Below are 12,833 nucleotides of genomic sequence, written 5' to 3'. Positions count from 1 at the left end.
TATAACATTGGTGGGGTTGGAATAGATATAGTTGGGTTCCTCTCTTGAAAGGAACAACCCAAGGAAAAATTCTGATAGGCTGCACATATCAGCTATTGCAGGATTACTATAGGCTGATTCAGCCCTGCTGGGATGAATCGCACTTTAGAAAGAAAATTATTATAGCATGATGATCTGCAACAACTGCTAAAACAAGCTCAGAAGAATGGATAAAAATAGCTTGATTACTGTCCATTGTGGTGTGGAAAACACACAAGGGTTGGAACAAATGAAGTGCGACAGAGCACATGGATGATGGGACACTTTTCAGATGGTCATTTACCACCACTACAGGGAGTTTAAATGAGATGCTTTACTGTGTTGTTCTCCTAATGCTAACCCTATTATGTTTTGTGTTAATTGCAGCACTATGTATTTGCATTTGGGAAATCATGAAGCAATTGACTTACCTGTCATCACTGTGATTCCTTTCAGGAAAATAAGTGCTGGCTCCAAAGTGAGACTTATGGTATGGTATAAGAAGAATTGTAAGTATGCAAGTGGGGAACCGATGAATAACAGGAGCAAAATTCCAAATAATAAGACAGAGAACAAAGCAGTTAAGCAATGGGAGCAACAGTCACAGGAATGTAGAAAACTAAATTGATGTCCTAGGTCCTTGAAAGGGAGCGAATAAAAAGATCACACCCTTCTTATTCAGGACCTTATATGATGGGCCAACAAAGCTCCAGGTCTGTTTCTGTGGTGAGAACTTGCCCTTGCCATGAACTTTCCTCGTGGTATCAATTTTAATCAATTTTAATAGCAAAAGGCACATCCCTAGCTCAGCTCCCTCTGCCCACCACTGCTCACTGAGCACATACCATGACTTCTTGGGGCAATATACCGTGAGACTGAAACAGAGGAGAAGCTAATAGCAACTTAATCATGGGGTGAAGTAAGATCTGCTCTCTGCCTGAGACTGTAACCTATAGGTGTGTCTGCCTTGGTTTGCTAGCTCTGACAATTCACCAGCCAGCATCCCTTTCTGCACACAACTGTAAATAAATCAAAAATAAACCACTCTCTGTGGGCATCAATTTCTTGCACACCAAAAGGGTGAAAGAACCAGTTTTGGGACAATACTCTTCTGCAATCACAACCTTAAAGTAAAACAACAGTCACAGCAGAACTCAATTCTGAGTCAGTGGAGCTCCACAACCAACTCCCAACAGCAAGACAGTATTATCCTCTGGCTCTCTCTATTGTCCCTGCTGTCACTGCAAGCAGGTCATGGCTCAAGGACATTGCCTGCACTGGAATTTACACTTGTTCCTCCCCATTTTTAAGCTTGGCCCTACTACTACCAGTAAGTGCTAAGTCTCATACCCCATTCTACCAATTCTAACTCCAATCTCCAGTCACAGCATTCTCTGCACCTTGGCTCCTCCCTGCTACCTGCCCTCCTATGACAAGGGTTCAGCTCCAAGTCAGGTACTTCATTTATCCACCCAGCCCCAAATAGGTTCAGACTGTTTCCACTCAGTTCTTCCTGCTTGCTGGATCCCTGCAGAGGAGCTGAGTTTTCTTACAGAAAGAAATGCAAGCAAAAAATGCTTCTTTCATTGCACTGAAATCCTTCCCAGGACTTTGTGAATTACTTATGCAGTAAGCCTTAGGCATTCATTCAGCAAGGAAAACCTCAGGCTCAATTGAAAGAAGCCCCACATCTTTCAGTCATGATCTGGTATCTTAGAATCAAGTTCACATCAACTTTGCTTGCTGCCATTAAACTAAAAAAAACCCAAAACAACAAGGCTGACAGTTTCCATTCCTTCACTCAAAACTCACACAGTAAGTGGATCTTAGACTTTTTGGCATTGAGTAATTAGTACATACCAGTAACACCAGGTTAGAGAGAAGCCGTGATATTGTAATAAATCCTGAGTACATTTAGTAACTCTTCTTATATTTTATTGTCAGTCACAGAAAGACAGCAAGATACAAGGCACACAGTTTTTGAGCACTTCACCAGTGTGCTAAGTGCTATATAGAATAGAAAATCACTTTTAAGTAAACATAAGTACTTTAAAAATAATTTTAACATTTCCGTGGCTGTTGAATAATGTAAATTCTTTTAGGCAGTATGAACTTCTCCAAGGTAGGCTGTGGCTTTTGGTGAGCCACTTGTAATGCTGCTGCATGGATTTTGTGGCTCATCTGCAACATTAAAGGGGGGAGAAAAAAAGTTGTAATAGAATACAGATTTTTCAGCTATTCTCTAAATTTCATCCTATTAAAGTAGTTTAAAGGAAGCAGTACAACCTAAATCCACAAAAAGTTCAAGTGATCAATACACAGAACTCATGGTAACTTGGTATATTTAGTTATAATTTCTGTTTTTAAAGTGATATTAGTCTGACTACCTTAGGAATTTTTGGGAATTTTTTTCCTTGTTTAGTAGTTCATAGAACGAGCTTCCAAGATAAGGAAAACACAGCAAATAATCTGTATGCCAGAGTTAACAGTAAATTAAAACATTCTTATTTTCCCAGGTTCAAAATCATCATTATCACAGTAGCTAACTATCACATTCTAAAGTAGTGAGGAAACTTCATAAACAAGATTCTGGAAACCAACAGGAGAAGGAAATGGTGGGTCAGAACAGAAGAGATGAGGACAGGTGGAAGAGAAAGAGGATGAGCTGTATCTGTTCTCCTTAAAAAAGCCTAAGCAAAAATTCAAGATTTACTGGCTAAAGCTATGAGCGCAACTGTTGATAAAAGGTTTGTATTGCAATTATGCAACCGAAGTTTTGCTGAGCTCTAGGGATGAGGAACTCTGAAGACTGCAAGTGTGTAACAAAGAGATGGTAACTGTCAGATCTTCGGATTACCCTGCAAACCACAGAGCTGCTTGTGAGATCAGCTCTTCCAAAGGGCAGATGTGAGTCTGCACCAGCAGCCTAATGAGACACAGGGCAGAATAAACAGAAGGGTCCATTAGCAGCTGTGGGATACAGGATTGTACAGGATCCCGTAGTATTCCTAAAGGAGAAGCCAAAAGGTGCCTGACTGAGTGATGTCAGGCCTCAGATGAAACAGCAAGACATGGGGCAGAAGTAGGACATGCTGTGCCTGTTGTCTGTGATCATTCAGTGGGGATCAGTCCCAGGGCAGGACACGGGATCATCAGGTGCCCTTCACCTACCATGCCACCCAGTCCCTCAAGCAGCTCTGTATTTCTGGACCCTCACAGAGGTCAGAGTAATTTCCACAGTGGGATGAAGCATTGAAGACAAGGTTTTGCTCTGCACTGTACTCCCAGCTCAGTCAGACACCTAGAGGCCACTGATAATTCTTCCCTGCATTTCACTAAAGCTGATGCACCACAGGCAGGACCCACCTCCCTGTCTGGCGGTGCTTCTCTGCACAGGTGTGCACAACTACCCAGGGCATGTCACAGTAACTGGGAGTGGAGTCGGAGTAAGGAGGGAAGGCCAGGTACTTTTTAGCCATCTAGCAGCTCAGCCACACAGCCACTACAGAAATAGGTTATCCCAAGAACATTTACTGGCAGATGAAACAACTGCAACTGCCAGACACCACTTTAAGGAAACTTCACTTTTTAACTCTTTTTCGTGTTTAGATTTATGAAGAAACCCTGACTTTTCTTCCAGACTTACTTTGTTCAGTGCTTCTGCTACCAAGACACCCATGTTCTGAGGTCTTGCAAAACTGACAAGAGCACTGCAAAGCAGAAGAAAAAAGTATTTAGCATTTCCACATCACAGAAACACTTGAGCACTTGCCACTTTCATTTTCCAGACTTAATACAAAATATTTTGCAATATATATTTAGGGTTTGGAGCGAAATCTTTTCATCACATTAAAAACTACATAATATCAAAAAAGGCATGCTGTTTCAGAATGGAAAAACAGAAAAGCTGTGTGGCAGGCTGTTTTACTCAGATATACAAAAAACTATATATAAAATATCTTTTAATATCTCCAAATGTTTTTTTTTTTTTTTTGGACACTGTGAAATAACTTCTCAGAAGCTGAGCAGTTACATCCTGATCTACAAAAAAATTTCTTTTGAAGCAAGAACTTCTTTTTCACAAGATTATGCCATTAATTTCTCAATATTCCAATAAATAACACCATGTTACCAATATCCCACAAATAAACAAATCTTTGGATATGAAATAATGTACTTCAACAACAGGAAGAAATATTTGAAAATACAGGAAAATACTTGTTTTGCAACCACATCAACTGGTTGATGTTACTTGATAAAAAATAGAGGTATGCCTTCATTTTTGGGGCAAACCAGCTTGATTAACCTTATAAAGTAGCAATCAGCAAAAGCCAAATTAGATGTTTGATTGAAATAGGGAGTATAGCCTATACAGGAGAGAAGACTCTTCTTTGGGGGTAGTTGATGTGGGTTTAATTTCCTTCAGAATTAAGCAGCCTAAAGGTCATTCCTACTTCACTGGAAATTGTTTGACCATTCCTTTTTTAGGCACAGGTATGTAATACATTGTTTTAATTACTGTTCCATAAAACATGACAATAGATATGAGATTCAGCCTTTACCTTTCATTGCAAGGCACTGCCCTTGGGTTTTGAAGTTGCTGGATTTTGGGGTTTTTTAAGCTGACACTTATTTCAATATCAGTATTGTTTTATCTATAAATTGCACAACTTAATTTAAGAACTAAACTTGTAGAATAAGAGTTTTCTTTGTTTTCAAAGATCATCATCTATGAGCTTGAACTACAGGTCAGGGGTGAACAGATCCTGCATTGTAATACCTTGACTTGTCTTTTCCTGGAGGTTTAGCGTTTTTCTCAACAGGTCCGTTTTCTTGCTTTTTAGACACTCTCATACCTCCAGCCTTAGCTGCAAGAAGAGAGTGAAATGTAAGTAAAAATACCTCTAGAATTACATACCAGATTACATACACAAGAGAATACTTTTAGCCCAGATAACCATTAACCAGAAATCATCTCTTTGTATTTAGTTCTATGTTTTACTTGTACACATGCATACACAAGAGTAGCCAAAGAGATGGAGCAAAGGCTTCAAAATTCTGTGTCATGGCAGACTCAAATCAACTTCCAAATACCATAAATCAAGAAATCAGAGTGGTTTCAGGCACTGTATTAAACCATAACACCTTAGTATGTTGATATGCATTTTTCCCCAGAAACTATTACATCTCAGATTTGTATTTTAAAAACAAAAAGAAAAACAAATCACTATCTGAACACTTTCAGGTTTTGAATGGTGTGACTTCAGCAATAAGGTTTTCATGATTAGTTCAGGGTATTCCAGAATAAATCTAATAATGAAGATAAGAACTAGATGTACACTCATCTTGCACTTGTGTTCCAACATGTTTAATTATATTTTATTAACATATCTGCCAATCACAAAACCAATTAGCACTAACTAAGCTACAGGCGACCTAACAATAACAATTTAAGTTCTGAGGCATGTCCAAAAAATTGAATTCTGAACAAAGAACATGAAAAGAAATCTAAAATATTCTCTTGAAAGAAATGCTTTCTCCCTCTTCAGGAGAGCATTTTAAGTTTTAAAACAGTGAGTAAGAAGAACAAACTTGGTGTGCTTTTCTCATCCTATTTATTGAACAAGTTGCTTCACCTGTCAGCAAGACTCCTACTCTGATCATGAACAATCAAGGCTAGAATTTAAATTTGGGGGTGGGAGAGAGTAGGAAATGGGGAAAGGTTTCTAGAATTACTTAACTAGCTAGCGTGAGAAATGCATTTGTATCCATCTGTAACTAACACCCATTCTCTACCAAATCTGACTCCTGACCTTGTATTTCCTGGTTGCAGGTTTAATTTTAGAAACAAAAAATTCTCCCTCTGTCATGTCCAAAGCAGCACTACAATATCAGTTATGCTATATCTAGACTTGGTTTTCTTCTTGTTTTAAAATGACATACATACAGTTAATTATACTGCATAAGCAGCAAATTCTTTGTGCAGCCATCTTACATCTGCAAATATGCTGGGGACCTGGATCAAACTTAATCCTTCTGGCAGCCTAACTGCAAAATTAAAAGTATCTGAAATGGAAGTTTCAATTTGTTTCCAAGTATCTACCTCTAAAGAGAACTGAGATTCTAAATACCCTCATAAAGTGTGAAACTCTTCCTTGTCTTTGAGGCACCTTTGAGGCAAAACTAGAATGACAAAGCATTTGGGTAAAAAACCCCAAATCAAATATCAACAACAAACCAGACCACACAAAAAAAAAGCCCTAGCACCTTCTGAGATCTTCTTGGCATGATTTCTCTTTATATAAGTTCACCCAGAACACCAATACAAGTCACCCCAAGTGTTCTCCCACAGATTGTAAGGCTCTTGTCTTTTTAGGAACCAGTCAAACCACAAACAGGAAATCCACTAAAATTTTGGAATAAGGTAAAAAAGAAGGTAACTGAACCTAGACCTTCAACTTTTGGTTTAGGACCTTCCCTCATGTGCAGGACTAGCAATTACCAGATACAAGCATTGCTTTAGTTTTAATTTAGCAGGGCAAGGAGATCCAGGTAGAGGCAGACGTTTTAACACTATCAGGCTTTATACAAAGCACAAGAAGAGCTAGACAAGGAGGAGAGATATACCCAGCATGGGAGGAGATACTGAAACATAGACAATCTGAAATTGTGTCTAGTACCAACAGGCCTACAAAACAACGTTTTCTACAGTGATTAAACATAACCCATCCTCCTTTCCATCTCTGCACTGACTTGAAACTAGCCACTGGGAACAGCTGACCCATCTGCTCACACACCCATGGTGGAGAAAGAGGTAAACATGGATGCAGCTGAAATATTTTAATTTGCTTTCCAAAGCAATAGAGAGGTATGTCAAACTTTCAATACAGAGTTCAATTTTTGATTTTTATAGGTGACCTGTTAGCCATGTAATCTAACAGTTAAGTGACAAACTATTTACTAATTTCCATTTTTAAAACACCATGTACCTTTATAACAAGAAAGGGGGCACATTCCCTTTTACGCTTCCCTCTTAAAAAAAAAAAAAAACAAAAACCAAACAAACAACAACAACAACCCAAACAAGAAAACAACACAAAAACAAGCCCAAGTGAAAATAAAGACAGCTTGGCTGAATACTGGTCAGAATAACGGTGCCCACCTGAACTTTGGTTACTAAATGCATGGTTGAAACCACTTGCTCTGCTACCTCCATCTCTCTGCCAAGCTGTTCTCCACTGCAGTCACACAGACTTCACCAAGACTTACTTGCAAGACTACAGGTGGCAGCTCACTATCATGCAAGCTCAGAAAGAGCAGTACCTGCTCCAGGTCACTGACTGCAGTGCTTTAAAGGTCCTTGTAGGTACAGCTCAACTGTCCCTGCCACACATCCAGGAATAGACTAGAGACAAGCTGAAAAAATTTACTTACTTCCTAAATTCATGTAAAAGCATGGCAAAAAAAACCCAAAAACAAACAAACAAACAACAACAAAAAACAACTCCAAACAAAAATATTTTCAAGAAAACAAAATAGTTCTTAGGGGTACATGGAAACACACAAGTATGTGCTCCTCAGGCACTAACTGTTCCTAATAAACCGAGGGGAAGTCCCAGCTTCCAAGGTTTAAAGCTTTGCAGTGACAGTTCCTCAGATTTCAGAGGCTGAGCCTGCAGTGACTGTCCTTGCAGTGACTATTTATCCTCCAGCTCCCAAGGCTGAGCCTGCCGCATCTCTGCGTGTGCCCCAGAACAGGCGGGTGCCAGCCCACGCATCGGTGTGTTTGAGAGACAGCTCCGCACTGCTCCCGGGATGGCCCAGCAGCTGCTCACACTGCACGCATTTACACGCTCCCCCAACAAACGCAGGCGCTACTACATCTTTAAAATCCCGGCACCACATCCTTACAGCAGCCACACAGGCATAGCGGCGGCTGGAACAGCAGGCTCGAAGGCTTCCTTACTGAGAGCTATCGGGGCGGGGGGCTTGGTGGAGGGGAAGTAAATAATTCACGTTACTACAAGAGGCGAGGCATACGGCTATAACATTAAACACAGATATTTCATTGAACACAGACACACATTTCTCTCGTTATCCATCAATAACGCGCTCCCGATCACCGAGCGGCGCCAGCCCCGCACCCGCCGACCGAGCGGGACCACCCGTGATGGGGCGGCTGCGGGACCTTCTGGGGCGAGCGGGCCGCGCCCCACAGAGCCGCCTCCACCATTCCCGGTCCCACTCGGCCGCTCCTCTGCGTGAGGAGCTGCATCTGTGTGGGACGGCGGGGCGAGAGAGCCCCCACAGCCGCGCCGGCAGAGACCCCCCCCCCCACCCCTCACAGCCGCGCCGGCAGAGACCCCCCCACCCCTCACAGCCGCGCCGGCAGAGACCCCCCCACCCCTCACAGCCGCGCCGGCAGAGCCCCCCCCACCCCTCACAGCCGCGCCGGCAGAGACCCCCTCCACCCCTCACAGCCGCGCCGGCAGAGACCCCTCCACCCCTCACAGCCGCGCCGGCAGAGACCCCCTCCACCCTCACAGCCGCGCCGGCAGAGACCCCCCCACCCCTCACAGCCGCGCCGGCAGAGACCCCCCCCCTCACAGCCCGCCGGGAGAGACCCCCCCACCCCTCACAGCCGCGCCGGCAGAGACCCCCCCCCCTCACAGCCCGCCGGGAGAGACCCCCCCCCCTCACAGCCGCGCCGGCAGAGACCCCCCCCTCACAGCCCGCCGAGAGGGATCCCCCCCCCCCTCACAGCCGACCCGGGAGAGTCTCCGGCCCCTACCTGCGGGAGGGCGCCGGCCCGGCGGGACACTCCTTCTCAGCGCCATGGCGGGACTGGGAGCGCCGTGAACCAAGCGGGGCACGGCAGTACAGGAGCACGGAACCGCACAGGAAACCCCGCGCCGAGCCCAGCAGCAGCGTCTTGTGCGCTTCGAGAGGGCGGGTTGGGGGGAGGTCGTGAGAGCGGGGAGCGGTGTGAGGGGAGCGGTGCGAGAGGCGGAGCGATGTGAGGGAAAGTGAGAGAGGCGGAGAGCAGTGTGAGAAGCGGGGAGCGGTGTAGGGCAGGTGAGAGAGCCGGGAGGCGGTGTGAAGGGCGGGGAGGGGTGTGAGGGGCGGGGACCGGTGTGAGGGCAGGTGAGAGAGCCGGGAGGCGGTGTGAAGGGCGGGGAGAGGTGTGAGGGAAGGTGAGAGAGGCGGAGAGCAGTGTGAGAGGCGGGGAGCGGTGTGAGGGGCGGTGTGAGGGGCGGTGTGAGAGGCGGGGAGCGGTGTGAGAGGCGGGGAGCGGTGTGAGGGGCGGGGAGCGGTGTGAGGGAAGGTGTGAGAGGCGGGGAGCGGTGTGAGGGGTGGTGTGAGGGAAGGAGTGAGAGGCGAGGAGCGGTGTGAGGGGCGGAGCGATGTGAGGGAAAGTGAGAGAGGCGGGGAGCGGTGTGAGAGGCGGTGTGAGAGGCGGGGGGCGGTGTGAGAGGCGGGGGGCGGTGTGAGAGGCGGGGAGCGCGGTGTGAGAGGCGGGGAGCGGTGTGAGGGGCGGGGAGCGGTGTGAGGGAAGGTGTGAGAGGCGGGGAGCGGTGTGAGGGGTGGTGTGAGGGAAGGAGTGAGAGGCGAGGAGCGGTGTGAGGGGCGGAGCGATGTGAGGGAAAGTGAGAGAGGCGGGGAGCGGTGTGAGAGGCGGGGAGTGGTGTGAAGGGCAGGTGCGAGCGCCGGGAGCGGTGTAGGGCAGGTGAGAGAGCCGGGAGCGGTGAAGGGCAGGTGAGGGCGGGGAGCAGTGTGAGGGGCGGGGAGGGGTGTCAGGGCAGGTGAGAGGCGGGGAGCGGTGTGAGGGGAGGAGCGGTGTGAGGGAAGGTGTGAGATGAGGAGCGGTGTGAGGGAAGGTGAGAGAAGCGGGGAGCGGTGTGGGGGGTATGGGAGCGGTGTGAGGCGGGGAGCGGTGTGAGGGAAGGTGAGAGAGGCGGGGAGCGGTGTGAGGGAGGTGTGAGGGGCGGGAAGCGATGTGAGAGGCGGTGTGAGGGACGAGGAGAGGCATGTTCAATGCATTCCTTTCTGTTCAAACAATATGAAAAGTCAGTTCAACTGCTACACATTACTTAAGGTGAAGGCAGTGAGGAGGGGTGAGGGGCGGGAAGCCGCGTGAGAGGCAGGGACATTAAAAACATCACTAAAGATTCAAAGAACTTGATTTAGTGAGGTAAATCTTACTCTCTTCAATCAATAGTATCTACTTGAGATTAACAAAACATTGTCATCCATGTACCTTCTTTTAAAAAAACCCTGACCTTAGCAAACATTGACGTTTTACACAACATAGTAGAAACACAACTGAAAGTAGATACAGCTAATCTGGAGTTACTTAGTGTATAAACTCCTCAACAGTTTCAGTATTTAGCATGACAAAAAATAATTAAGGAATTATCTTTCAATGTTTACCATCTATGTTGTAAACTATGCTGTGGAAGAGGAAACATCATCACAAATGCTGTCAGTTCCTTGGACCTGTCGGTGGGCTCGGGCTGATCTGCAGGCAGTGTTGGAGCCATAATGCATCGTGAAAAAGATTCTCCTAGATTGCTGTAAACATGTTCTGCTTTGCTGTGCTAAAGCATTTCATCACAAAACTTAGCTCTTTTAGGGATTCTGAAAGCAAAACATGGAAGAAGAGAAAACCTGTTATTCTCGTGATTTATTTGTAATTGTCTTATTATTGTATCTCAATGAATTAAAAAAAAAAAAAAAAAAGAAGGAGAGAGGGAAGGTAAAAATAGGATGTGATTGAGTGGAATCTGAAGAAGAGGGAAATGAAGTAAAAAAAATGGAAGAGAAAATAGACTAAGAAACCAGTAGGTATTTATAGCACAACAACCATCTTATGGGTGACTCCTGTGGCCTTGGATCTTTAAAGCAGAAAAAAATGAAAGAACCAGTCTAAACTAGATCTCTCTGATATTTAATTCTGTATGTATGAGGCAGGAAATAGTTTTGAAACGCAGCAATTTCCTCCCTAAAAAAGCAACTTACTTTGCAAATATTTAAGTCGATACTGCTGCATGTCTCTGCCCATAAGCATTTAGCCTGAAGTGGATGATGGCAATTTTGATTGGGGAAATAAATTCTTTCAGGTAAAATGATCTGCAGGAGAGAGAACAAAAGAACCCAACTACGAAGTACTTGGCCAGCAGTAAAGGGTTTTGATATGTGTTCCTCTGCCTCAGCAGAGAAATACTGATTTTTCAGTTTGTTTACCTGAGCTGTTTGTTACTGCACAGACCGGAGAGGTGAAGTTTCATTACTTACCACATAAGGCAGTCATGTCGTACAGTTTTGGTGTGCTGCCTAAAGCATTAATAATGGTGAGCTTTAGTGCCATTGGACATCTGTTCTAGGAATCCTTGGGACAAGCATGGGAGGGAACTTGGTTTAAATAAGAAATTGTAAGTTCATTGTTGACTTCTTACCGTATTAAATATAATATATAATTTTTAAAATTTTTTTCTTCCACCCTCTTTATTTCATTTCCTCTGTCACTTGTTATATCTTTAAACCAGCAGCTATTGCGAGTTGAAACCGTATTTACATAGTACTTGTTGGAGCACCTTATTCCTGACAGGCAGCCCTTGGCACTACCTCAACAATTCCAGAGCACCAGCTTAGATCTGTAAACCTGATTTTTTTTAATGAGTTCATTTATTTAGGCTTTTATTCTGTTTTCATTTAGACTTTTTACCTGTTGGAAATTATTAGACTGCTTTGTCTGGGTGAGAAGAACCAGCAAGAGAATAATCCTTCTCTGGCCATGGGATAGTGCAGTTGAAGTCTCTTGGTTTGCCTGCCATCCTCAGTCCCATTTCCCAGTCACATAAATATCAAACTTCAGAGATGTTCATCTGATGCTGAGGATAGATTTATTTTAATGACAGAAATTTGGGAATGACTGAATTAAAAATGAGTTTACATTATAATGGTTCTATGTATTTTCAGAATGTGGTTTTTTTCCATAACATGTGGGAAAGCCTGGAGGCAGACACAGAATTTTACTTGTGATAAAGAGACAATAGTCACAGAAAATTTTCCTGAGTGGTGCTTTCAGCATTCTGGAACTCTTCCTATTTCCTGGCAATTTCTCCTTTATAATCTGCATCCTACAGGCAGGTTATTAGCAGATTTGAAAAGTCACTTGGCAGGAGCAAAAATCACCACGTTCCCAAGCAGACTGTCTGTTCCAATCCAGCTAACAGCTATTAGCATAATTATACACCATAGTCCACATCTAAAACAAGCAATTGGCATGCAGACATATGGAATACCTTCCTCATGTGTCATATTTTAAATGAAGTCTCTCTGTTGCTAAAATCTATTGCTCATGACTCTGCAGTATTTTCCCTTCTCTGTCTTATGTCCAGTATTGCTTGTTTTCAAATGCCAGAATTACTAAATTGTGGGTACTGATATAAACTGATTCTGGTTTTATATCTGGCATCTGAATGGTAAAATACTACTGCTGTTTTCTTAGGCTCACTGACAGGCAATACCTTCTTCAGGTGAGTCAATGTGGCTTTAGATGCTCCAGGGGCCCAAGGGAGACAACAAATATTCTAGGGCAGGTATAGAGCTTATTTTTTATTAATACGTGTTTTAATTTCCCTCACTCTTGGTTTTATTTTCTGTTTTACAGTAGTTCAGCACAAAGTTAATAATGTTAGAGAGATCATTTATGTGTCTAAAGCAAGGAGAAGTGAAGGCAGCCATCTTTTCAGTGGGGTTTGTGTTGGTATAATTGTTCACTAGTGCATATAGTATATATTTGACAAAATCTG

At 44.1% G+C, this 12,833-nt stretch overlaps 1 protein-coding gene across 1 annotated transcript; it reads right to left on the bottom strand.

The window, feature by feature from the left end:
• Positions 1-1,931: 1,931 nt before the first annotated feature.
• DAPL1 (death associated protein like 1) lies at positions 1,932-9,896 on the bottom strand. Its single transcript, XM_056496578.1, has 4 exons — positions 8,810-9,896; positions 4,799-4,886; positions 3,665-3,728; positions 1,932-2,199 (listed from the first exon to the last, which is right to left on the bottom strand). Exons 1-4 carry the CDS (start codon positions 8,853-8,855, stop codon positions 2,080-2,082), a joined length of 318 nt encoding a protein of 105 aa, XP_056352553.1. The 5' UTR covers positions 8,856-9,896; the 3' UTR covers positions 1,932-2,079.
• Positions 9,897-12,833: the final 2,937 nt, after the last annotated feature.

The sequence above is a fragment of the Oenanthe melanoleuca genome, chromosome 7 (genome assembly GCF_029582105.1).
Source record: "Oenanthe melanoleuca isolate GR-GAL-2019-014 chromosome 7, OMel1.0, whole genome shotgun sequence".
NCBI lineage: Eukaryota > Metazoa > Chordata > Aves > Passeriformes > Muscicapidae > Oenanthe > Oenanthe melanoleuca.
This window is presented reverse-complemented; position numbering and strand designations above follow the sequence as displayed.

What these genes read in the sequence shown, in the direction of transcription:
- DAPL1 (XM_056496578.1), bottom strand. Translation starts at nt 8,855, where the DNA reads ATGGCGCTGAGAAGGAGTGTCCCGCCGGGCCGGCGCCCTCCCGCAG. An exon ending in GGGCCGGCGCCCTCCCGCAG is followed by an intron (nt 4,887 to 8,809) that starts GTAGGGGCCGGA and finishes CTCTTCTTGCAG; the next exon opens with CTAAGGCTGGAGGTATGAGA. An exon ending in TAGCAGAAGCACTGAACAAA is followed by an intron (nt 2,200 to 3,664) that starts GTAAGTCTGGAA and finishes TTAATGTTGCAG; the next exon opens with ATGAGCCACAAAATCCATGC.